Source organism: Synchiropus splendidus, chromosome 6 (genome assembly GCF_027744825.2).
Source record: "Synchiropus splendidus isolate RoL2022-P1 chromosome 6, RoL_Sspl_1.0, whole genome shotgun sequence".
Classification (NCBI taxonomy): domain Eukaryota; kingdom Metazoa; phylum Chordata; class Actinopteri; order Syngnathiformes; family Callionymidae; genus Synchiropus; species Synchiropus splendidus.
Window position 1 is genome coordinate 17,312,452 of NC_071339.1, and position 23,224 is coordinate 17,335,675.

The 23,224-nt window shown below is 44.4% G+C and overlaps 1 protein-coding gene across 1 annotated transcript in view; it reads right to left on the reverse strand.

Moving 5' to 3' along the window:
* Positions 1 to 236: 236 nt before the first annotated feature.
* rims4 (regulating synaptic membrane exocytosis 4) overlaps positions 237 to 23,224 on the reverse strand; it is a 28,094-nt gene continuing 5,106 nt past the window's right edge. Inside the window, exons 2-6 of the mRNA XM_053867949.1 lie at positions 11,187 to 11,331; positions 9,485 to 9,597; positions 8,663 to 8,764; positions 7,392 to 7,531; positions 237 to 4,253 (exon numbers count right to left, since the gene is read on the reverse strand). Coding sequence (XP_053723924.1) covers positions 4,035 to 4,253; positions 7,392 to 7,531; positions 8,663 to 8,764; positions 9,485 to 9,597; positions 11,187 to 11,331 — 719 coding nt within the window. The 3' untranslated portion in view covers positions 237 to 4,034. The remainder of the gene's footprint in view (positions 4,254 to 7,391; positions 7,532 to 8,662; positions 8,765 to 9,484; positions 9,598 to 11,186; positions 11,332 to 23,224) is intronic.

The window sequence follows — 23,224 nt, forward strand, 5'->3', positions numbered from 1 at the left end:
AGACTGAGTGGGTTTCAACAGCTTTACCTGTTTTATTAAACTTAAACTCACGGTGAATGACCATCAGTTGATGCCAGTCTTTGGATCCCTGATCTGTGTCCTATTGATTGGTTGGAACAAAAACCTGCACCCACCAGTTTGAGAGCCCTGGTCTTCTCCAAACAAAGTCCCAGTCAATGTTTCTCAGGTTCATGTGGGGAAAGAAACACGAAAACAAGCTGTGTAAATCAACGATCTTTATTGACTGAATAAATCCAAGAAGGACCACAAATATCATCAACTCTTCAAGATTCCAGTTGATAAATGTCGTGAAACATCGAAGCTGAAAAACATTTGCTTCGTTTCTTATCTTCAGTTGGTTAGCCCTGACGAGTGAACACCGAGTGTTTAAGGCCTCTACACAGTTCATGTGGTACGAACCATCGACGTGGGAGCGAAGAAAACAACACTTCTGTTACATACGTCATGGTGGCGATAAACTCGTGGACAGAGTGGGACAAGGCGTGGCGTTTCAACACGATGTCTGATCTTCAAATGTGCAGCTGATGACACTTCATCGTACGAAACGACAATCTTTTCTCGACAAACCAAAAGCATGAAGAAACAACACTTTTTCTAAGTATTCACAGAAAAGTCTTAGTTACGACATTCAAATCATTTGCTAGAAGGAAACACGCTCATGTGCTGCGATGTGAAAAGAGCTGTGTCAGATTCTGAACTCGAGAGTCACTCTTTACTGACTCAGACTCATTGAATTTGTGATAAGGTTTCGTGAACATGTCTAGTGTCCACTAGGCGGCGCCCATGTCAGTGGGAGTCCTGAATTTGCCGAGTCTGTGCTCGAGTGAGTCAGAGAACGCAACAGGATGTGGTCTTCAGTAACTCTTGAAAACTAGACACAATGTGAGTGCCACACATCAGAGTGAGTCCTTCTGATTTCATTTGCGCTGCCTGTTGACCCGGTTTTACTTCCGTGCTGCAGCACTGCCTCCGACATGTAAAGTCGTTGGTTGAAAGTGTGCAAACAAGCTCTATTAATAAATGAACGGACCCAGATTTCAATGTTTTGGGACGCGTATGACTCATCAGACAAAGTGATACAAAGTCTTACAGTACATATTGAGCAAGATAGCAACAACCTGGGGTCGACATCACAACATCATCAATGAAACCTAGGGGCGGGGTTGAGTGACAGAACATGGATAAAACATGGTTCTCAAGAGGGCGCTGCAGCTTGAAACACAGATGGTGACATTCAGAAGGTCGCGGCACACAACGTAATATATTCATAAAGTTTACATTTGGACATCCGCAGCCATGATTCATGTTGAGACTCTACATCTTTCACATCGAAAACTACAAGGACGACAAGTCAAGGAGGAGAATCGGACAGACAAGTTATTTGGAACTGCAAGAGACTTGGACTCTGCCAATCGTTGCTTTCTTTTCTTCTTTTTTATTTACTTGGCTACTCTCAGATTGAGTGGATGAGCTGAACACTTCGGGTCTTAGGATCCCACCTGTGACACCACATCTAGCGCAGAGGCAGGAATGATTCTGAAACGTCACGCAACATGACCTCTACAACACTGTGACAACATTTTCAAGTGTTGACGTTATTTTTATATACTCCACTTTCTCATGTTTTATTGCTTTAGTGAGTTTCATCGACTGAAAACAAGTCAGATACGGGGTGCTCCTCCCACTGACCAGGTTTAACTTCCTCCACGCACAATGTGTGTGTAAGATCGGAAGTGATGACACTCGATTGACGCTATAACATGGAGAGGTCAATGAAGGTCAGGAGACTCCTGAGGAATCTTTTTTTTTTTTGAGTGATTTATAATGAAGTTTTCAAGATGGCTCATGACGACATAACTCAACTCAAACTTGTTTATCGAAAATTTAAAAATATATATTTTGAGTCACATATGACCCAGGTGGTTTCAACAATTCAATACTCTTATTAATCTTAAACTCAAGGCGAATATTTATCGTCATATAACAAGGTGTCTTCTTCTTATTTGCATTATTTGTCAAAGAAAAACAGCTACACGTTTACTCTTATTCAACAGAATTTGTCAGCTGGTAGCTAATAACGGCTCATGCTAAGTTTGACCAAATAAGAAACGGATCAGTCATGCAGATGCTACTGGCTAGCGCTACATTCTTCAGCTCTAGCAAAAAAGTCCCTTTAACCCTTTTTTATTATTATCATCTGAACGATGACGGCGACGCCGTGACTGGATTATGTACACGTGAACAAGTATGAGTGCTAAATAAAGTGGTGTGTGATTCACAACATTGATATGTTCTGCTTGGCTCTCTCCATCTGTGCCGCAGCGCTGCCTTTGCTTCCTCCGGGTGGATGTTAATCACCGGGTGTCTCAGCGGATCACGGCTGTTATTTGGAATAAGAGCTTCTCTGAGCAGCCGGAACACCGCCGTCACACGTTGTCACTCGCCGTTCACTGGTCTGTAATTGAAGTGGACGACGGAGGGGACGCAGGTTGGCAGAGATTAGCGTCGTACAAGCTGCTATTAGATGGATGCTGGTGATGGAAGTAAAATTAGAACATGGAATCTAACAAAGCTTAAATGTTGGTGGTACGTGCCTCAGAGGCATGTCATGTTTGTCAGTTCGTATTTGACTTCCTTTGTCGGAAGTGTACCGTATTTTTTGCCAAAATTGCTTTCATTGTTCCTCACAATGATTTTCATATCAGATTATTTTATCACGACTAAGAAATATATTTCAATTTGCGGGAGTGAGACACAATAACAACAATACACCGCCGACTAATGTCTCTTGAAACGAAAAACACTAAAATAATTACCTTGTCTGGGTTCATCTAAACATCATAATAGCAAGAATTTGCATGCTTATGTTTAGTTCTAAATAAATGCATATTTAAATGGAGAAATTTATTTTTAAAAAAGAAAGAAAGAAAGAAAGTCTGTTGAAAGATGATAAATGTAAAACTTGCATATCTTCCGACCAAAAGTTTCCAAGTTACCAATAATGATATGATAATAGTAATGCTGAAAATAGACATATTATTATTATTATTGTTATTATTATTATTGACAAGCTTGTTCATTTGTGAGGGGTCACATGGTGGGAGTTTAAACAATCAATGCAACATACTGTAAATAATTTTTTTACAGTAAAAAGAGATGATATGCTTAAACCATTGCAAGTCTTCATGTCACGACTCGTGTGACTGGAAGTCTTAACTCTACGATTCTATTTCATTGTTTGAGTCCTGCTACTGAGCAGCGTGAAACTTCCAGAAGTTTGTCGTTGAAGGTGAAACATTCTTCACAACGACAGAATTGAAAAGAATCTATTAGTTCGTACAGTAAAGATAGTTCTGGTTACAGGACAAAAGTCAGTGAATGAGTAAGTTACGACTAGATGTAGGAGATTAGATAGAAAAGATTAGGTTTGCATTTGTGAGCCAGATGTTGCGTTTCAGGAAGAAAACTGAATTCTGGCTTCTGGTGAATTCTATGTGTTCATTATCGAGTCACTTCATTAAACGTTTTAATGACTGACGAAGGTCACGTGGACGTTTGTGACCAGTGATCTGACAACAGTGAGACGCGAGAAACAAAAACATCCCAACAAGATGATCTTCTTGAGGATCCACCTCCGACCTCCGACCTCTGACCTCCAGCTGAAGGGATCGGTCGATGAACAGAAACAAATATGGAGGTGGTGATGAAGCTGAAGTCCTCTGTGAGTTCTGGTCCCGGCGGCGTGATCACATCCAGAACTGAGTCCTCCTTTGAAGTAGGTTTCCATCAAAGGGAACATTCCTGCGTCGGAGCATTAGTTTCCCGACAACAAAAGAAGCGTGTGAGACGATATCAAAAGACGATCAGGAAGTGCCGGGAGTCCCTCTGCGGGTCCGGACGGCCCACCTGCTCCCTAGAGGGCCGACGTGGGCGCAGGGAACCTGAGACCGCCGTGTTCAGAGTCTTCGCACTTCTCAGGTGCAACATGTAAAAACAGCGGCCCGCTGGGAGGGTTATGAGCGCTCGCAGCAGGGCCCTACCGTGCTCTCTAGCGACATCTGGGAGCAGTGGCGGATCAGTGGCGCCGTTGCTGGGTCCACCATGGAGGACGTGGGGAAGAGCTTGTACCAGCCGATCACAACGCTGCTCAGGTCCAGCTCTTCCAGCAGGATACGAGCAACGCCCATGAAGCACTTGCGGTCCATTCGGCCGTAGTTCCCCCAGACAATCAGCTGCAAGACAAGCACAGAGAACGTCCCTAACATCATGATCAGCCTGCAGGGGTCAATGTGAAAATGTTTGACACACTAAAACAGGGGTGGCCAACCAGTCAGAGGATAAGAGCCACATTGTTTTGCTCTGTTGCTGAAAAGAGCCACATCCTACATAATATGTAAGGCTCACCTGAACAGCTGGTCACGTGACTTGGCGGCAGTATAGCGGTTATAGCACATGCCTCTGTGTCACAAGGTTGCTGGTTCACATCCTGTGTATGTCTCTTGTGCATGTATTTTTCAAATTTATACATTTTTACCTTGATCCTCCTTGAAATATTAAGCGTCGTAGATCGATTTTACTAATATATATTTTTACGTGGCTGTTGTCACCAATAACGTGGCATAACTTTATCATGTGGCACCATGACTTTGCATCGGCCTCGGTCTGAGGACTGCGATTGAGAATATGGTAGCATGTGGTGCAATAAACAGAATGCTGATAACAGACGCCCCCTCACAGCTCATTCAGTGCAACATTACCCACATCACAATATACAATTATCATATCGTCACTTCTGTATCGGGATGAGGATCGTCTCACCAGATCCATGTGAATATACAGCCTGAGTGGTCAACAAAATGCATCCATTCTTCAAAAACGATTCTGTTACACGGTCACACTGTCACACTTTTTGTCCTTCTCTCAATGGTAGGAGGAAAACAAAGTCTGCAAGGACGCCCACAGAGGCAAGCGTAGCTAATACTGGCTTTATATCTGCGCTTGTACAGTGATCTTTCATTTGGTCCAAAAGTCTGAGTTCAGCGGGCGTCCTTCCCAACGCATGGCCAGCAGCCTGTCCTGCATCCTGACCCTCATTTTCACACAACACGCTGTTTCCGGCATGTTAAACACAAAACTCTGTCGGAAAGGACGGTGGAGGGAATGTGAGGTCCTTCGTGTATTGTAAAGAAGATACATCACATCACGAACAGTGGATCTCACTGTCCCAGCGAACATCAAACTGACCCTGCACTTCAACTCTCTTCTGTCTACACAACTGTCAACTCAAGTCCGCAGACCTCCCAGAATCATGTGATCACCCTCAACACCACCTGATCCAACACCTCTGTCTTGGCAACTGACCTGCCACCAATCCTCAGGCCTATTGGGCCAAGTGGGTCCATCCACTGTGTTCTGTCCCCACTTGGTGGTGTGGTCAGGACTATAGACTGCCCAGGACAGTGACCCTCTGTCGCTTTTGTTATGTACCCACATCTCAGTACAATGCCATTTGGCTGCCTACAACTGATGCTCTTGTTTGTTGGAGGTTCTGGAGAAAAAAATGTAGCAGCTTTTTCTTGTGTGTCCCGGTGAAATCGGATTCTTCTAAGTCGTCCCAACATCTTGTCAAGTGACGGACAGTGTAATCGATATCTGTCAATGTGCAGGTGTGTGTGCTAACATGCTGATTTGTTTTTTCTGTGTGAGTGTGGAGGTGATTTCCACAGAGGCACACAAGTCCATTACTGTGTTTGTCAGAGATTTGTGACACCTGCCATCGCACTTCGGGAGCAGATCAAGACACTAGTAAGGTCTCCAAGTCAAGCTTGCTGGGTGAGTAGCAACCTGTCCAGTCCAGTTGTGAGTCTCTTGTCGTGCCTTGTGTTACGAGTGGAGACATCAAACACTGAGGCTGTAGATTTCATTCTCAAGGTGAAGAGTGAAGTGGAACCCACATCGGTGAAAAACTCATCTGCTTTTTTATGTGCACGATCGCTCAACGTCAAGGGTTTGAAGGTTCACTCCTCATCTTTCGAACCATCATGAGCTCTGTTATAGACACAAGTAGACCGTTAAATAAGACTCAGACCGAGAGTTCAAAGTTCAGTCCTCTGCTTCTTTCATTGAACTGCTTCAGTATGGTCTCGGTTTTGGTCTGTTTTGGTCTGTGACCCTCAAAGTCTTGGCCTTGCTCTCAGGTTAGGTGGTCTCCACTGCAACACCACTTCAGGCAGGAACAATGGTTTGTGGCTCATACAAGACCCCACGTGTTTCTGGCCTGCCGGACCAGTTTATACCAACAACAGGTATTGTGTTGACGTCCAAGTCATTCAGGTTCCACACACGGCAAACCACAGCCAGTGAAGCTAACTGTCCCCAACTCAAGGAAGCTGGCCAACGTCAGTGTGTCTCTGAAGGACAGGATGATTTAAGTGATTACAGATGCCTCAATATTCTGATGAAAGTTCATTCATTTTGACTTTGACCTGTAATGCGAGAGCAGTGAGGTGAACGTGGGCATATTCCTGAAGGGATTCTGTGAGTAACTTCTCCAATATATTGATATATTTACTTTGTTCCTGTATTTAGTGAAGACTATTTCTGTGTGTATTGTTGAATATGTTATTATTAAGGTGCTGTTGTGGCACTAGAGTTACGCAAGAAAATAAAGAAACGTGCAAGTAACGTCCACGTGAGTCTCCATCTCTTTCGGATAAGAGCCAGTGAAATGGAACACGAAGATGTTAGAACTTCGACATTGACTCCTCTGAGAGCAGCTTCTCTGATCCAGTGACACACGTGTCTCTCACATGTTGTGGACCTCTGAAGACTGGACCTGAGCAGGAAGTTGGCACTATCTAGCCGCTAACATCCTCAAGGCAAGGCAAACTGAACTGGGCCTCCTCCATAGACCTTCTCCATAGATTAAGTCAACGAATGATTGGTCTTTCGGGCCCTGAGGAGCCGAGGGGGAGATGACAGATGGAGAGAAACCTTCTTCAGCTGGAGACAACAATGCAGGAAGGAGCTCACGCCGACATTTTCAGAGCCGTGAATCGAATCATTGACAAACCGCGGCGGTCGCTTTGATTTCCACTCCGCCGGCTCGTCGCTTAGCTAAATTGGGAAGTGACAAATTGAAAAGCGGCTGCTGATTTCAGCGGTTTTCATTATCCGGCGTGAATGAGCCTGATGGAGCTCGGAGGACGGCTGTGATTAAGAGGGAGGCGTCAGCCGGCTAATTACGCGGCGGCGCTGAGCTCAAAACGCTCCACCTGCTGCGGAGGAACCCAGAAATGTGAGGGGGCCCACACGTGGACGGCAGCGTGAGGAGGAGCTCCAGGAGTCACTGCGGCTGACTGCTGACTCACCTGTACCACTTTCCCCTGAGGGCTCTCGGAGAAGACCAGGACCTGGTTGTAGAGCGGGTCCAGAGACTTCCTCACCGCCTTGGTCTTCTTCTTGGCCACGCACGTCCCGTTCTCCAACAGGTAGACCTTGATGTAGGCGGCTGAAACACGAGCAGAGGAGTCGGTCCTGGAGGGGGTTCGAGGGGAGGACAGATCGCTGCTGCTGTCACTTACAAAATCCCACCAACCCTTCCCCCGCCTCCGGTCCGGGCTTGACCCGGTTTTTATCCCTCCGACTTTATTTCCAGCTTAAAGCATTTAATTTTTCGTTTCATGAGGCTCTTTGCTTCTTATGCAATTTGGATCAATTGCAGTTTAATATTATGCAACCACGGGACGACGGCGTTACACAACAGGCGGTAAAGATTTTGCTGGTCGGCGTCCACGTGGCGCATTAATACTGCCGGTGTGCGAACGCATCGATTTAGCGTCGGCTCGGCTTTTAATTGCTGAAGTCACGCCAGCGCTGTTGAACCTCTGGGAGCGGCACGTCACAGCGTGGGTCCGACCAAGCTCATCACCGCCCGGGTCACTCAACCCTGCCCACCTGAGCCTGTGCCACCACCTTGAAATACAGACGCTGGAGTTCTTATTTCAACAGTTGCACTACAAAATAGCTTCCTCTACTGAGACGTTATTCGTTCTAACCTCACCTCACAGAGTCTCCAAAACATTCCTCCACTCCTCCAAGTTCACCTTTCACCTAAATGTTGCATTATTGTCATCATGCCTGATGTTTTAAAATGTATTTTATATATACAATGTTTTAGTCAAGCAGTCTTTTTTGTCCTGCTGAGATGATGTTTCTTTTATTATTATTATTATTATTATTATTATTATTATTATTAACTTTGATTTTTATTGAAATAAATTAGATTTTTTTCTTATATATTTTATTCTCTTGGCATAGGTTTTATCCAATGTTATTTTCTTCCTGTACTTATTTGAACATATTTGTGACATTTTTTTCTGCTGCGTTCACTTTTTATTTCATGTATATACTGTTTGGTTTTAAGTCTTTTTCTGATTTTATTTTTGATTGTATTAATTTATTTTTGTTTGTTTAAATTTCCATTTACCTCTATGCTGAGTACCTTTTGCAATGTTACTGACGGATTTAGTTTCGTATTTCTGTTTTTTTTTTTGTTTTTTTATAATCAAGTTACCTTTTTTCCCCTTTGAAAAATGAGAAAACATATCGTGAATGCTGTGACTTTAGCGTCAGTGGTTACCTGGAGGTCCTTTGGAACCCGGCTTCATGATCAGCCCTCGAGCCTGGACCACCTCCACCTCCAGCCCTCCGTTCCTCTCCGTCAGTCCGATCTCTACGTCTCCTGAAAGTACAGAGATCCCAGTCATGACTGAAGCATGCAGACACAAGTGCAGGTGCGGCACCCGTTCTTTCATCTCCTCATCATCTGAAGCTGAAAGTTCTGACTTTGTAACCAAAACTTGCCAAGCAGCCAATTACTCAGCAGCTTTTGGCCCATATCCCTGAAAACTTTTTGTTCTTTTCCTGCTAAAAGTCACACGTGCAATTTGGGAACAAACGTGTGAGTGCCAGCGTGAAAAAGCGCAGATGACCACGAGTGGGTCCAGGAACCGGGCACGGACAGCAGGTCTGCGGTGGAGCCGGGCCAGGAGAAGTTGACCCACTTACAGGCTGAGAGCGCCAGCCGCCAACGTTAGATGTGTTCCACAACACAAATCATGTTTCTCTTTTTTGAGGTCTGTGCTTCACTGAAGAATGGCTATGGTTCACATCTCAATGGTCACCAGCATCCAAACTCTCCAGCTACATTTTGTAATATCCCAACGTTGGATTGGCTACTTTTCCAGCTATATCTCTCCTGACTTGTGTCTCACCACCCACCAGCGGGGCCCAGTGAAACAGCAGAGTCAAAAATAAAATCTGTGAACCAATTGAGGAATATGTGGAAGTAAATTAATGAATAAATGAAATAAATTCATGATTGACAAAACATTTCTGACACTGGGATCTGAAAACCACTGCTGGACTGTTGGGCCGCTCACTCAAACTAACATGGACTCACCCATCGACGTGGTGGCCAGAGTCTGTCTTCCAACAAACTGGGCCGGTCCCATGCCGTCCAGGAAGTCACTGAACTGAGTGTCCGACGCCAAGCACATCCCACTGTAGTTGAGACTGTGGCAGGAAGAAGAAGGGGAGTTAAAGAAGATGAAAAGATATGTGAAAGAACAGGAAGATAGAGAGAGAAGAATAGGGGGAGGGAGCAAAAAGTAAGTGCAAGGAAGAAGAGCAGAATATATTCATGAGAAACAAAGCTCAAAATAGGAGGGAAAAGGATGAGAAGAAGGAGTGAGGGGGAAGAAGACAAAAAGGAGGAGGGTAAAAGAAGAGTGGGCACAGAGACACACTGTCATAAATCTTTAGTGATTTTATTTAGAACAACTTGCTGTTCAAACAGGAAGAGATGTCATTATTTTGAATCACGTCAAGAGAAGTGGATTCATACCCACAGGAGGTCGAGCACAGACCCCTTGTCCTCCCAGACCAGGACGACTGAGGTGTGAAGGTGTTGGGCTTATGAGCTCATGGGCATCAGCCCTCGCGAGTGTGAACCCTACTGATGGTAACTTTTGAGGTCAGCAGTGGCCTTTTCTCTTCAAGAAGAAACTGTATGAAGTGCCAATGGACTCTGGTTCGAAGCCCCTTGTCTCTGTTGGGCTCTGGTTCATATTGAGCAGAGATTTATCTGCAGGAGCGACACATCAGCCCTGCTGGGTTCGAATCCTGATGCTGCCGTCACTAAGGTGAAGACTGAAGTGAAGCAGCCCCTCTCTGCTGACACTTCCTCCGTTTGAGTGAGTGGCGCATATCTGGGAAATGAAAGTGAACAAGTCCTCTTCTCCTTATCTCCCTCCTCCCCCCCGTGAGTCTCAAATCCTCCCTTCTGCTCTGTCTCATTATGTAACTGCAGAATAGACGTCCAGTTTGGCACTGATCACTGTGTGTGTGTGTGTGTGTGTCAAAGTAGTTCTGCTGATGTCATCGCTGTCACTCATCGACCTCCACGTTCTTTCTCAGTTGGTGTTTAGAAGGTGACGATAAAAACTCACCGTCAGAGGTCCGGTGGTCTGCCTTCGCACAACTAATGTTAGTTACAGTAACTGCACTGGTTCTGTCCTTGTATCCTGCCTTAATGTCCACAGCCACTTTTAAACTGCAATGTAGCCTTTTAGATCTCAGTCTGTTATACACAAATCGATGGGCACATAGTCTCTAGAGCAAGACTGTTTCTTAAAGAGCTCATTATAACGTACATTAAAATTCATCTAGCTTGTCCTTTTTTCCAGAAGATGCTTCAGTTTTTAACTGCGATTATTTTTGCTAAAATCTTCAATTAATGAAAGTGTTTTTAGTATTTCAATTTCCGACATTTATTTAGTTTCTTTTTAACAATTTTCACAGACTCAACTTACTATCATGAATTTAAATATTTTTCCCGAATTCAATTCAATTTTTTTTTATTTTAACCAAAGCTAATATTTTCTCTCTTCTCTCTCTCTCTCTGAAGTTTCTTTGGTGTGTTTTTTAATCAGAATATTTGTTTCCCTGATTATATTCTTATGGGGTTTTTTTTCTTTTCTTTGTTTCTTCTTTTCCCTTCTCTCTTTTTTATGTATTTTTTTTGTCTGGATGTCTTATTTTTATTCATATCATTATTACCACCTCTGAAAGGAGTCTCTCCGCCCATAGATAGTGGCACTCACTTTCCCTCCGAGCCGTAGCTGTTCATGCTGTCCTCAATGGACTCGTGACTCGCCTGCCGCACCGTCCGACTCGGCATCTCCACGGCGAGTCCCGTCTCCGTGCTCCTCTGAATGGCTCCTTTCAGTTTCCGACCCTCCGTGTCCACTGCAGACACACAGATTTGATTTACCACAGCAGAGAGTTAATGGGCCAGAAGCCTTTTGGGCGTATCTCTGTTTCTGCTCCACGGCTGTGAAGGCGTCGTGGAGATAAGTGAGCTACGCTCTTGCCCACAACAAACAGAAATATCTCCAAAATCGATGAGTGAATATTTGGACTGTTGTGTCTGAGCGTTTTACTCGGCGTCGACCTCGTCTGGGCGTCAGGAGGACGGATGAGAAATCACTTTGCAAGGACGAAAGCTCTTCAGCGAGCGGCGAAATAAACCACAAGATCGATGACCGTCGGACTTTGACCGGATCCCGGCTGCTGCGTCATGAACGTTCCAGCTGCTAAAGGTTGTAGCGGTAATTAAGGCGAGGTCGCGACCTTGTTTCCGTTGCAACAAAACCCAGAAGCTATTCCGCTTTTTATAGCTGAGACACACAAGATCATTGCCGTGGCGTCCGCGGAGCTCGAACAAATGCAATCATTCTTCGCTCATTTCCAACTGGACCTTCTCATGAGTAGAAATGGACTCTTGCGATTGGATGTTCTTGTCACTAACTAACAAAACCTGGTCGAGTGACTCCTCAAGAACTCTCAAGGACACTTGAGTCATGACTCTGCACAGGATCATTGTTGTGCAGTGAACAACGATTTGAGATTCAAAGCATAACATTATGACCACACAAAGGCGAGAAACTGAATTGGAGAACTGTAAAGCTGTACACAAGACAAACATGTGAAGCGGTCATCATGTTTTAGTGGAGTTGATTCAGCACTGTTGTGATATTTGCTCATATATTTACACGTCCCACACTGAGGTTCAAGGGTGGTCGCCATGGTAACAGCTTCCTCTGTCCACAGCGACGTGTCTCATCACAACACGGTCCTCGTGGCCGAACAAAAAGCGCATTGACAGGGAACATAATGTTCTCATAAGTCTGCCCCCTCCTCCCCTCATTCCTCATCCTCTGACCCCGATTCACCGGGACTAACTATGATTTTACAGCTTGATGGAGTCACCGGTGAATCCACGTTTTGATGTGACCCAGTTTGCCGTCTTCACATCCGGTTACCCATGGTCAACAGTTCGAGTCCCTGGAAGGGCAAATGGGTTCAAAACAAAAAAAAGTGACGTACAAGTCACAGCTACTGTTGACTGTTGCAGACGACTGGGGTGTCCCACGCCGCCATGACACAAACCTTTTGCTGTTAAACAAAGCAGCAATCAGGTGTTGATGCTATCAGAAATATTAACGCAACATCTTCAGCCTCGCCTTCATCAACCAACAGGAAGCTAGACACATCTTGGCTACTCACACAGCCACGATGTAACCCTAAAATAAAACAAGATCACAGACTGGCTGGGTCGACAAACTGATTTTCGGAAAGGAAACAACAGCCAAAGTTAGTGCACCAATACAAGTTAGTACCATAGCTAAGCGAACACCACAGTTACACAATGTTCTGCTTCCTCAACTCCTTCATTGACTGCGATGACATTCCGAGAGTTGCCAGACTAAGATAATGGCTCAATTATCTTGCATTGCTTCACAGTTCCAATTCAACATGCAGTGCATTTCAAATCGAACTATTAGTAGCAGAGAGAGAGAGCTGAACTGCTGTAATGTCACCTCTGTGACCTCTTCAGTCCATCTGGTTCCTATGAGACAGGTGGGAAGGAACCGTTTCAGGCTGCTATATTGAACTGTGTCGACAGCGATGGAGCTGGCAGGTTCTGGAGTTTCTCACTTAGCCACCATGCTAACGGTTGCTAACATGTAGGTAATGCATCCTTAAACCAGGAGGATCAAAATAACCTGGGTGAAGAACAGTGAGAACAAATCTGCAGATCATCATCTTGGCGAGTTATAAAACACAGCTGCGATCAGGTTTGTCATGTGATCACCGCAGACATCGGCTCAGACCGAGGAACACACATATTCCTCATCTGGTGACACACATGACTTCTCCATTGTAGACAAGGTTATTATACATCATTAGACTGTGATGAGTCTACGAGTTTGTTTACGTCCGGTCACAGCCCAGCTGCTGGCTACATGCTAGCTCAGTCCAGCTATTAACCACATTGTCCAGGTCGTGTCGTCCGAGAGAAGTTCAAATTTCTCTCCAGTAGTCTCCGGACTGAGCTAATCATGTGACCACACTCACACAGGTGACCATGTGACGACATACTTATTCGGTTTAGCACATCGAGTTGAATTCCACCAGCTGACCCGTTTCTATTTCTGTCGGAGCTTGCTGGCAGATCTGGGTTAGCGCTTCTACACCGGGCCCATTCGAGCATCAGTGATCAACTCTAGTCATCCATCACGTCGAGACACACAACAACACACTCACTGACGTCTCCTAAATGTTCCAACTGACTTGAAGCTTTGGAATAAACTCATAAAGTCAAATATCTATCAAAATGAGCATCAAAGCTTCTGCATCATTGCTGTCCAACAGAGACGAAGCTAATAGATTAGCATTGGAAATCAAGAAACTTCAGGTGCTTTACCAGAAGTGGACGTCATGATTCCGCTTTTATTTTGTTCCCTTGTCTTCCTGTTTTCTCCCTCCTTCCTTCCTGTTCCTGTGGCACACAGTGCTCTGCGTTTTTATATTTAGATTTCCTTTGTTCTCCCTGCTCCGTGTGGCTCCTTGCTTTTCTCTCTGTTATCTCTTACTTGTGCGTTCGTGTTGACGATAGTTTACTTTGTTTTATTGATCATTGTGCGTGTTCACTTGTTATAGACTCTTCTTGCCTTCTTTCTCCCGGTTCAGTGACACTTTTCATTTGGATTCATTCTGTTGTAGACTCTTCCCGTTTTCTGTGACGCTCTAGATTTATTTTCTGTTTTCTTCTCCCAGTTCGGCGACGCCTTTAACATTTTTGTATTTTCTTATTAAATAATTGTATTGACTCGCTCCAGCCTCCTGTGGCTCTTTCACCACTGCACCTGGGCCCCTGCCCGCGTCTTGAACAGTTCTGTCCCAAACCTCAGGAGTCTTTACCCTGCTGCGTTGTTAAAGTTTGTTTATGAGGTTTGACTCCTCTCACGAGTCACTACTGCCTCAGTGATCCCGATCCCACCTTCTAAGGACACCCTGGAAAGGTGGCCAGCCCAGACCAAGTCCAGTGAAGTTCTTAACATGGAATTGAACCTATGACTTTTGTTATATTCTCACTCATTTAAAAGAGTCTCAAAAACACAAGCCAGCCTCTTGGTTGTTTATTGTTCTCCAAGCAACTTAAGCTTTGCCCAGTTGAGAGCTCTGGTCTTATTGTTTTTCAAGCTTTCATCCTTATTGTTGCAGCATTCCGCCGTTCACTTGGCCATATTCACACATTCATCTTTGAGTGAGTGAAAACAAAAACAGCAATGATTTGATTGGGACTAGAAGCAGAAGTCGAAACAGGATTGTTCAGAGTCATGCACAGAAGTGAGGTTGTGGATTTGTGTGTCTGCGGTGCTTCAAGGAGGAGCAGCGAACACATCTAATCATCAGGTGTGAAGTGGACCGGGACACATCTCGGCTCAGTGTGATAGCGACTCGTTCTCTGAACTGATGCAGGAGATTGTTAGGTGGCAAACAAAGGATTAAGAACCAACTTGCTTCATTGACGTTTGTGTTTGGTCAGCATCTGTCCGAGTGCGACATGACAGACTTATCAGCAAGTGCTGGAATGTTCTCCGAGCCGAACCCCACATTCTTCACCATTCATATTTATGAGTCTCAAGGATGAACGTGCAGCAACAGTCCATCCATCGCCTCTTCAACATCGATCTGCTACGGCTTTAAAAATGACTAGTTCAGCTCATCCCTTCCACTCGCCACCAACAGGGGGCAGACCACACTTCATCATACAGTGAGTTTCTGTGTTTCCAGGACAAAGATCTGGACCTGCTGTCCCAGACTGTCTGCCAGCGGATGTTTCCTCAGAGGAGGTGATATTTTTATCGCCGACATCTGCGCCAGGAGGATAACCAACGTGTCCTCGCCAAATGTTTCATCACAAGTGGAGGCAGAAACCTGTTCTACATCTCAGCTGCCGATCCACTTGACACACACAGAAAATATGAAGTCTGACTCAATGCGACATGACAGTCTGCACACACACACGCACTCAGTCTTGATTAAAGATGCCACTCCAACTCCCGCGGGTCACCTGCCGTCACTTCTGCTCGCCCATCAGCAGCTCCCATTCACTCGTCCTCCACCTCTGCATCGTGGTTCCACAAAGGTCACATGACCGGACTTGGGTCCACACTCATTGTTGACTTAAAGTGGCAAGTCTGTTTTTAAACTCTGAAATCTGTTCAGCCGCTGCATTCATTCGTTGGAGGGTTTTGTTGTCCAGACTCTTTAGCTTATTGTTAATATCAGTGTGTTCAATGAAGTCGCTCAGTGTGAAATAAATAACTACAGAGAGGAAAAAAATGGGTGAAAAGCTGTGGCAAAAAAAAAGATAAAATAGATAAATATAAATTAAACTAAAAATTTTAAACTAACTACAGAACAGAAAGACAAAATTTTTACCCCAGTCACTTGAGACATTAAAAAAAATGCAAAAGCAATGACAGTTCCAAGTTTATTGCCCTTAAAACTGAACACGATGAATGTTAGAGGCTGGTGTCTCTTCAGTGGAGCTGAAAACATGGGTGAGAGAAAGTCAGAATGGTGCTTCCACAGCAAAACATTCTGAGAGGAAGTGTCGTCCACCAGTGACAGAGTCAGCTACGCTCGGAGAAACTGATCCAAAAAGTAGTCAGAGGTTCATTTCCAGCTGAACAGATCGCATGACTTCTTAAGACGTCAAACATCTGGACATGAGTAAACAACAGCTGGACGCTTCAACAACGTCTTGTGCTTCCTCACATCTGTGCCCAGCTCAGATTCAGAAGAGTTAGCGGCTAACAGTTAGCACGGTAAGAAAATGTAACTGAATCGCTTGCAATAAAGATAAGCGTAAAAGTGAATAAACAGATCATGATAAAAGGCAGTGGTCATGGCGTTGATGAAAACTTTCACAAAAACAGCTAAACAAAAGCAACATATTAATAAATCCACACAAAAATATATTTAGCTGACATAAAGCTACAAAAAGTGCCCACCAGTGCCAAATCCTAATAACAGTTCAGAGAAGCTAATTGCTAAGAGTTAGCATCACAACAGTAGAACAAATTCTCCCATAAAAACAGGAAGCTTTGATGGTCCTTTAAACTTAAACTTCACTTCAAGCCAAACTTAAAGCTAAAAGAAAGTTGTAAGCAACAAGTGTGTCAGCATCACTGTTGCTCCTCACATTGACATTACTTTAATTGAACAAGGAGAAACACAAGTCGGGCGATCAGAGCATGATGCACGTGAGGCCCACAACCTTCGCTCCTCCAGGACATGAAATGTTTGAAATCAAATAATGATCTGCTGAGTAAAACTGCTGAGTCACCGCTGTCAGAGAACAAGCCGGAAGCTTCTTGTCAAAGACGTAAAAATGACAAGAGCAGCATTTATTAAGCGTCTTTACCCAGAGAGGGCAGCGGCGAGCGGTGACTCAGGATCGAGAGATAATGCGACGTCATTGTGGTGCTACAGGTCGTTTTCTCTTTTACGCTCACATTTTGAACTGAGCTATGATCGATCAACATGAGGTCTGTTGTCTGACATGCTCATGTCTAAGGGTCTTGTTCAGGAGTAAGGGGACATAAAGATCCACGTCCACATCATGAACTCCAGGAGGAAAGAACCTGAGTTTCTGAGCTTCTGCACGGTGAGAATCAACTGGACACTGAGGATCGAAACAGCTTTCACTACTGATGTTGACTTTATTTTGAAAGCATTTATGATTTTATGAAAGTTTACTGAAATTTTTGTGGAAAATCATTTTGCACTTTTTGGAACACCTTTGTGTTTTTGTTTATGTTTTCCCACACAGATGTGTTTTTCTCAGCTATTGGTTTTCACATTTTCACCATCTGTCGTTGAGGGTCAGGGTGTGCTTCGCTTGTGCGGGGAACGTAGAGTCCCCCCAGTTATGTCAAGTAGGATTTCCAAATCGGGAAGTCAGATAATCCTCTTCCTGAGTGTGTAATCCAAATGCCTGGAATTAGAGGTTTCGAATCAATAAAATAAGATGAAACAAATAAACACATTCTGCGAATTTGTACACGTCACTCCCTTGTTTCCTGACTTGCATAGCTGGAAGGTGCTGAACTCAACAGTAATGGGGTTTCCATCCACCCATTCTTATTCAATTTTTCACCAATAGCAGAAATAAACATTGATGAAATGACAGAAATTCCGAAAAAGGTCAAAATAGCCAAAAGGTCTTCATGCTTGGAGGAGGATTGTCTGCCTTGTTTTGCAGATAAACAATGATCAGCCTCAGTTTTCTCCTCAAAAGTCTGCACTTCACAACAATACTGCCGCACAACAAATTAATATACATTCAGCCACAACTGTCCAAGTTATTATCAATATGAGTACAAACTTGTCCCGTTACTTTGTCATCATAATTGTTGACTGCAGCGGCATGGCGTCATCTTACTCACTGGCATCGGAACTACATCAGTTTAGATCAGTTTTTCAGCAAATCACTGTCGACGGCTCCTTTTTACTGAGCACTTGTTTAAAAACCGTCAATGAAAATGATTAGATAGCAAAATCTCTGTGTGGCTGTAGCCAGATGGAAAACAGCAAAGAAATATCACCCGACTGTGTTGTTTATTTTGGCAGAGAGACGCTCTTATGGCACACTCTCCTCTCAATAATCACAAAATAAGTCGCATTTTTCTGCACATTTTCACTTAACTCACTGATACTGTGAAAACATTCAGATGGAAACCTGACTCGTGACATGACTCCCACCTCCTAAGTGACCAGAACGCAGATTTAGCCTCCTAAATGCATCATCTTTCCTTCCAAGTCTTCACTGTTTTTTAAGAGGCGAAGACGTTTTAGAGTCAAGCAGTTTTGCCTAACTGACATTATTTTTAGGATTTATTTCATTTGTTTTTCAACGCTTGTGATGCCCACAATTCGCTGTTAGCTGGTTCTGAAGACAACCCCTTCTCCTTCCATCAGGGGGCAGTCAAAGAGGGAATACTCCAGACTGATCCTCCTGGTGAATGAAAGAAGTTTCCGATTGATTTCCCCGAGAATCATTGATGTCTGACATTAACGTCCCACCGTCGTTCATCAGCACTTCATTAGTGACCTCTGACCCCACTCCACTCACGCTGTGGACATCAATTCGCTGACTCATTAAATATCTTTACATCTAAAACATTCCAGAACCTGGGTTTGCCCTGACGTGCCATCGATATCGGGAGAAGATTGTGGAGGAACAAATGCTCCCTTGAATGGCGGCAGAATCAATGCAACTAAAGGAGTCACAACTCTGTAGATGCTGCAGAATTGAAGGTGTAATCGCTAGACAGGAGAGAAATGATTTTACGTTGTATATACTTATGAGGGACCCAGTGAGGGACCTCTGAGTGTCACCTCAGGTGATGTCCCTATCTTCATCTTTATCAGGGTTCACCACAGCAGGACCTCCACCTTCATCTACCCTGATACGTCTATAGTCTTACGGTCATGTCCTCATCCTCCATCTACAACATTCTTGGTCCAAGACTGTCTCAAGACTGTCCAAACCATTTTTCTCCAAAACTCCTCTGTGTCCCTCACAAGACTCACTAACCTGAGCCACTGGTGTTAGCGCTCCTTCACAGGCACAGATGTCACCATCAGACCAGCGCTGGACAGGCGTGTCCGAGCCTCCTCCCTGCAGGTGACCGGTGCGATGATTCCTGACCAGGATGACGGCTTGCTGTTGGTCAGACACGCACGCAGGCTCGAGCCTGCGCTGATGGATTATGGCTCGCTAATGAAGCCAGCCAGATGTTTGTGTGTGATCGGTTAATGATGATGTTCACCTCTTCAGGGATCGAGCCCACGCGGGTAACCAGAGGGATTTAATGTGGTGCTGGGAGACTGTCACGGAGCTGTTTATCGCTGAGGGGTGACCTTGTCGTGCAGCAGGAACGAAGGAAGCTTCAACAAAGTTTTAAGGATTATCATCTCGTCCTGAGCTTATCTTTCGCCAACATGAACAATAACATATCTGAGACTATAAACAATAGCATATATCTAACATTATATTATTATTATTATAGCATCTCGGGGGATTCAGCACATTTTTATTTTAACATCATTTAAAAACATTTTTCTTCTACGACCACCAGGAGGGAGCTAGTGCCACTTGAGAGCTTGACAGTTGTTCGGACTTGATGTAGCGATTATTTTTCCTAATGTTGGGTATTGATTTTGAAGATGCTAACAGCTAGCCACCCGTTCCTCCTTCCCTGGAAGTTGCTCTAACTTGTGACCTGACTGAAGCCAACAGGACAGGAGTTTACAGATTTAGGACCTTGGCAATCCTACACATCTGCGCAAGTCACATCTGAGAGTCATTTCAGTGCTTTAAATGAGGGACCTTGTCCTCCGCGGTCACAGTTTGGACATGTTCACATGACTCATTCTACTTGGAGAGGACTCATTGAGTCCAACACTCCTGAGTGATTTCCATTCTAACTACTGGACCAGGGATTCCAAATACAACTATGTCATGTGACAGGAAGTGAGTCAAGAGTCTGACACCGGGCGTGACTCTGGTTCACTTCAGCAAGACAAGTGGAGATGCAGCAGAAGATCATTGTCAAGATTCCTCTCTTCACAACAGAATCCGAGGGAGCAGAGTATCGCCTCTGTCATTGCCTAACAGCAGGTCTGAAGAGACGATGCCGTCTGACGGCTTCCAGCTCTGCGTCTGGCAGTCGAGACGCTCCAGACAATAAACCCTCTCAGATCCACGTCTACCAAGCAGCTACAGCCATCAGCACTCGCCTACACTGTCACATGTTCCCTAGCCAGAGTGGAACCCACCACCTTCTAGTCTTGTTCATTCTTATATTTGCAGTGACATTGGTGTCCAGCAGAGGACAAACGACTCCAGAATAACAATAGAAATCCAGATTCTGTGATGACTGCACATTTAACAGTTAGTTAGTAGGAAACTGTCCTCTTGCACACATGAAAGGAATGACTTGGTCAGCTGGGAGGCCAGCTGGGAGATGTCCTGGGTCAGTCCAGTGGCCTCCTGGCGGTGGTCACAACAGAAAACCCTCCGCAAGGCATCCTTACTAGATGCCCGAAGCTAAGCTTGTCCCCTATTCCCTTCACTGGTGAACAAGACCCTGAGGTCCTCACGCTCCTCCACTTGGGGCAACGACTCCCACCAACTGTTCGACCTGGACTGGACGATCCACCCTTTTCAGGCTGAGAATGAGGGTCTCTGATTTGGCCATTTTACAAGCTGCACACAAGAATTAATCGATGTCATGAAAACATATTTGTCAGAAACCACAGAAAAAGTCAACCAAGTGAGGTGAAAACCTTGGTTACGTGACAACTTGATCCGCTGTCATCGGTGTTGGTCAACAGTATTTCATCTTGATTTTAGAGTGAAAGAACAAACCTCTCTCCTGCAGAGCCACTTCCCGCACGTGAGCTGCACTCGCAAAAATAACCCCCTCTCCTCTTCTCCCTGAAGAACAGACCTCCTTTTCCTCCTCCATCTTTTACTCCTGACTGTTCTGGGTCGTCTCCCCGCCTGAGCGGACCACCAGAGACCCAGGGTTCGTTCTCTCCTCCATCAGTCATCTGACCCTCCGCCTCTTTGTCTTGTGGACACATTAGGGAAGGAACGTTCTTCATTCGTCTCCCGTCCGACGGATGGAGGGATGATGAGAGGAAGCAGAGTTAACCGGAGGACAGATGAATAATGAGCGAGGGGGGAAATTAGACCCACGAGACGTTTTAATTTTTCAATTCTCATTTGCAGCCTCACTTTTCTTGGCCGTTATCTCACCTCTGGCTTCCCCCCGCCCCCCGCCTCCTTCTCCTCCTCTCCGATTGGTGGATCCTCCTCTCACGAGCAGCTTCACACTCGTCTTTATTCACTGTGCACATCCTTCCGACTCCTTCGAAAAGTTCAGCATGTCAGTGTGACGATGGAATTGAGGTTTGTCAAGTGTTTGTGTTACGAAGCTTCATATGGATGGTGACATCAGTGTCCACCAGGGGGCTCCCTGCCTCAGTGTAGAGCTGACCAACAAGCAGTTCACTGGAACGTTCAACATGTGCAATAGCTTGGGTTAAAATTTTCAGGTGAACCAGAATGATTCAACAGGAAGTGGCTCTGACTCGCTGAACTCATGAGACTCATGGGCTGTCTGAGTCCCACACGAGTGTCCTTGTTGTTAGAAGACAGGATGAAGCACATTCAGATGTCAGAAAGAGAAGAGAAGAGAGCCTCAAACCCATGAGGTCCAGTTTCCCACTGAGTCACGGCTTTGAATATAGGTGGTGGGGGGGTCCACATGGAGTAAATGCCATACGAGCACATTGACTAATTCACACAACTCGACCACAAGCGTTTCTCGCACCAGGTCATGCTTTATTGAAGTGAAACTTTCGGGATCACCTGAATTTTGACATCCTTAGTGAGTCTGACTGCGAGTCTGAACGAGTTCCCCACGCAGGCCGAGGCCTGGCTCACTCAGATTGACTCTCAGATTTACCGTCCACACCAACAGTCCACGAGTCTTTCTAAATGAATATGGTGTTTCCAAACATTGTAGCTCTACTCCTTCTTCCTGATAAAATATGCCACAATATACGACTCATGAGATGTTTGTCTCAACATTACAGACGTTCAACAATTGCACTCACACACTTCCACACAAACCACACCTAAATAAAGCTGTATTTTTATTTCCGTTCTGAAAGTCTTTGACAAGCGATGACACCACTCATCGATATTTCTCTGGACAGAATGTGATAAAAATGCTTCACCAAAAAAACACCTGAGGTCAATTCCTGACTCTCATGAGCAACAGTTGCTCTAAAGCAAATCACTGTCTGTGTTCAGAAGTTAACAGAGGATCCTTCGAAGGGTTCTGGCCTCACAGAGGACGACTGAGAGGTTTACAATCGCCTTTTCATTCTGAGGTTGTTCACAGTGCAAGTCGCTCGACTCAGCCGTCGTGTGATGAATTTAGATTCATGTTTGGAGTGTGAACGTGGAGCAGCGAGGAAGAGAAGCACATCTGTCTTCAGATGGGTCCAACAAACCCAAACAGCAAAGAGCAAGCGAGTCATGACAACAAGTCAAACTGTCAATGTCAATGTCTTTAAATTACTCTTCAAACTTTTATGCTATAATCATTTCGATGGAAATAAAATAAATTGATTCATTTTTACAAATTGTTAAGACACAAAATAATAAACAAAAGACAAAGTAAAGAAATAAGTCCAAATGAATTAAATTGATTAATATATTACATGTAAATATAAATCATCACAAAGCAAAATTGAAACCATCTTTGAACTATCAATAATATATTACTTATATGATCACTAATATAAAAAAGTGTTTTTTAAAACGTATTTTGAACTGTGTAGAATGTGAAAACATTGGACAGAAACATTGATTTAGAATAAAAAACAGAAACTTATTTGAATCAATGAATTAACATGAAAAATTGAAGCATAAACAAAACATAGGTAAATACAGTTACAGCGTGTCTCTCTCCTCTAGCAGCGATTGATTTTTATGTTGAGACGTGCGTCGGTCGATAACAACAATTCACAGCTGTTTTTAACAGTCAATTTTAAAAGTCACAGTCATTAATCCTGATCGATCGTTCTGGTGATGGAGCTGAAGACCCGCCGACACCAGTCGATGAATCGGATCAGTTGTGACTTGAAAGAAAAACAGATTATGAACCAGAAAAATTCTCATCCACCATTTGGTCACACGGTT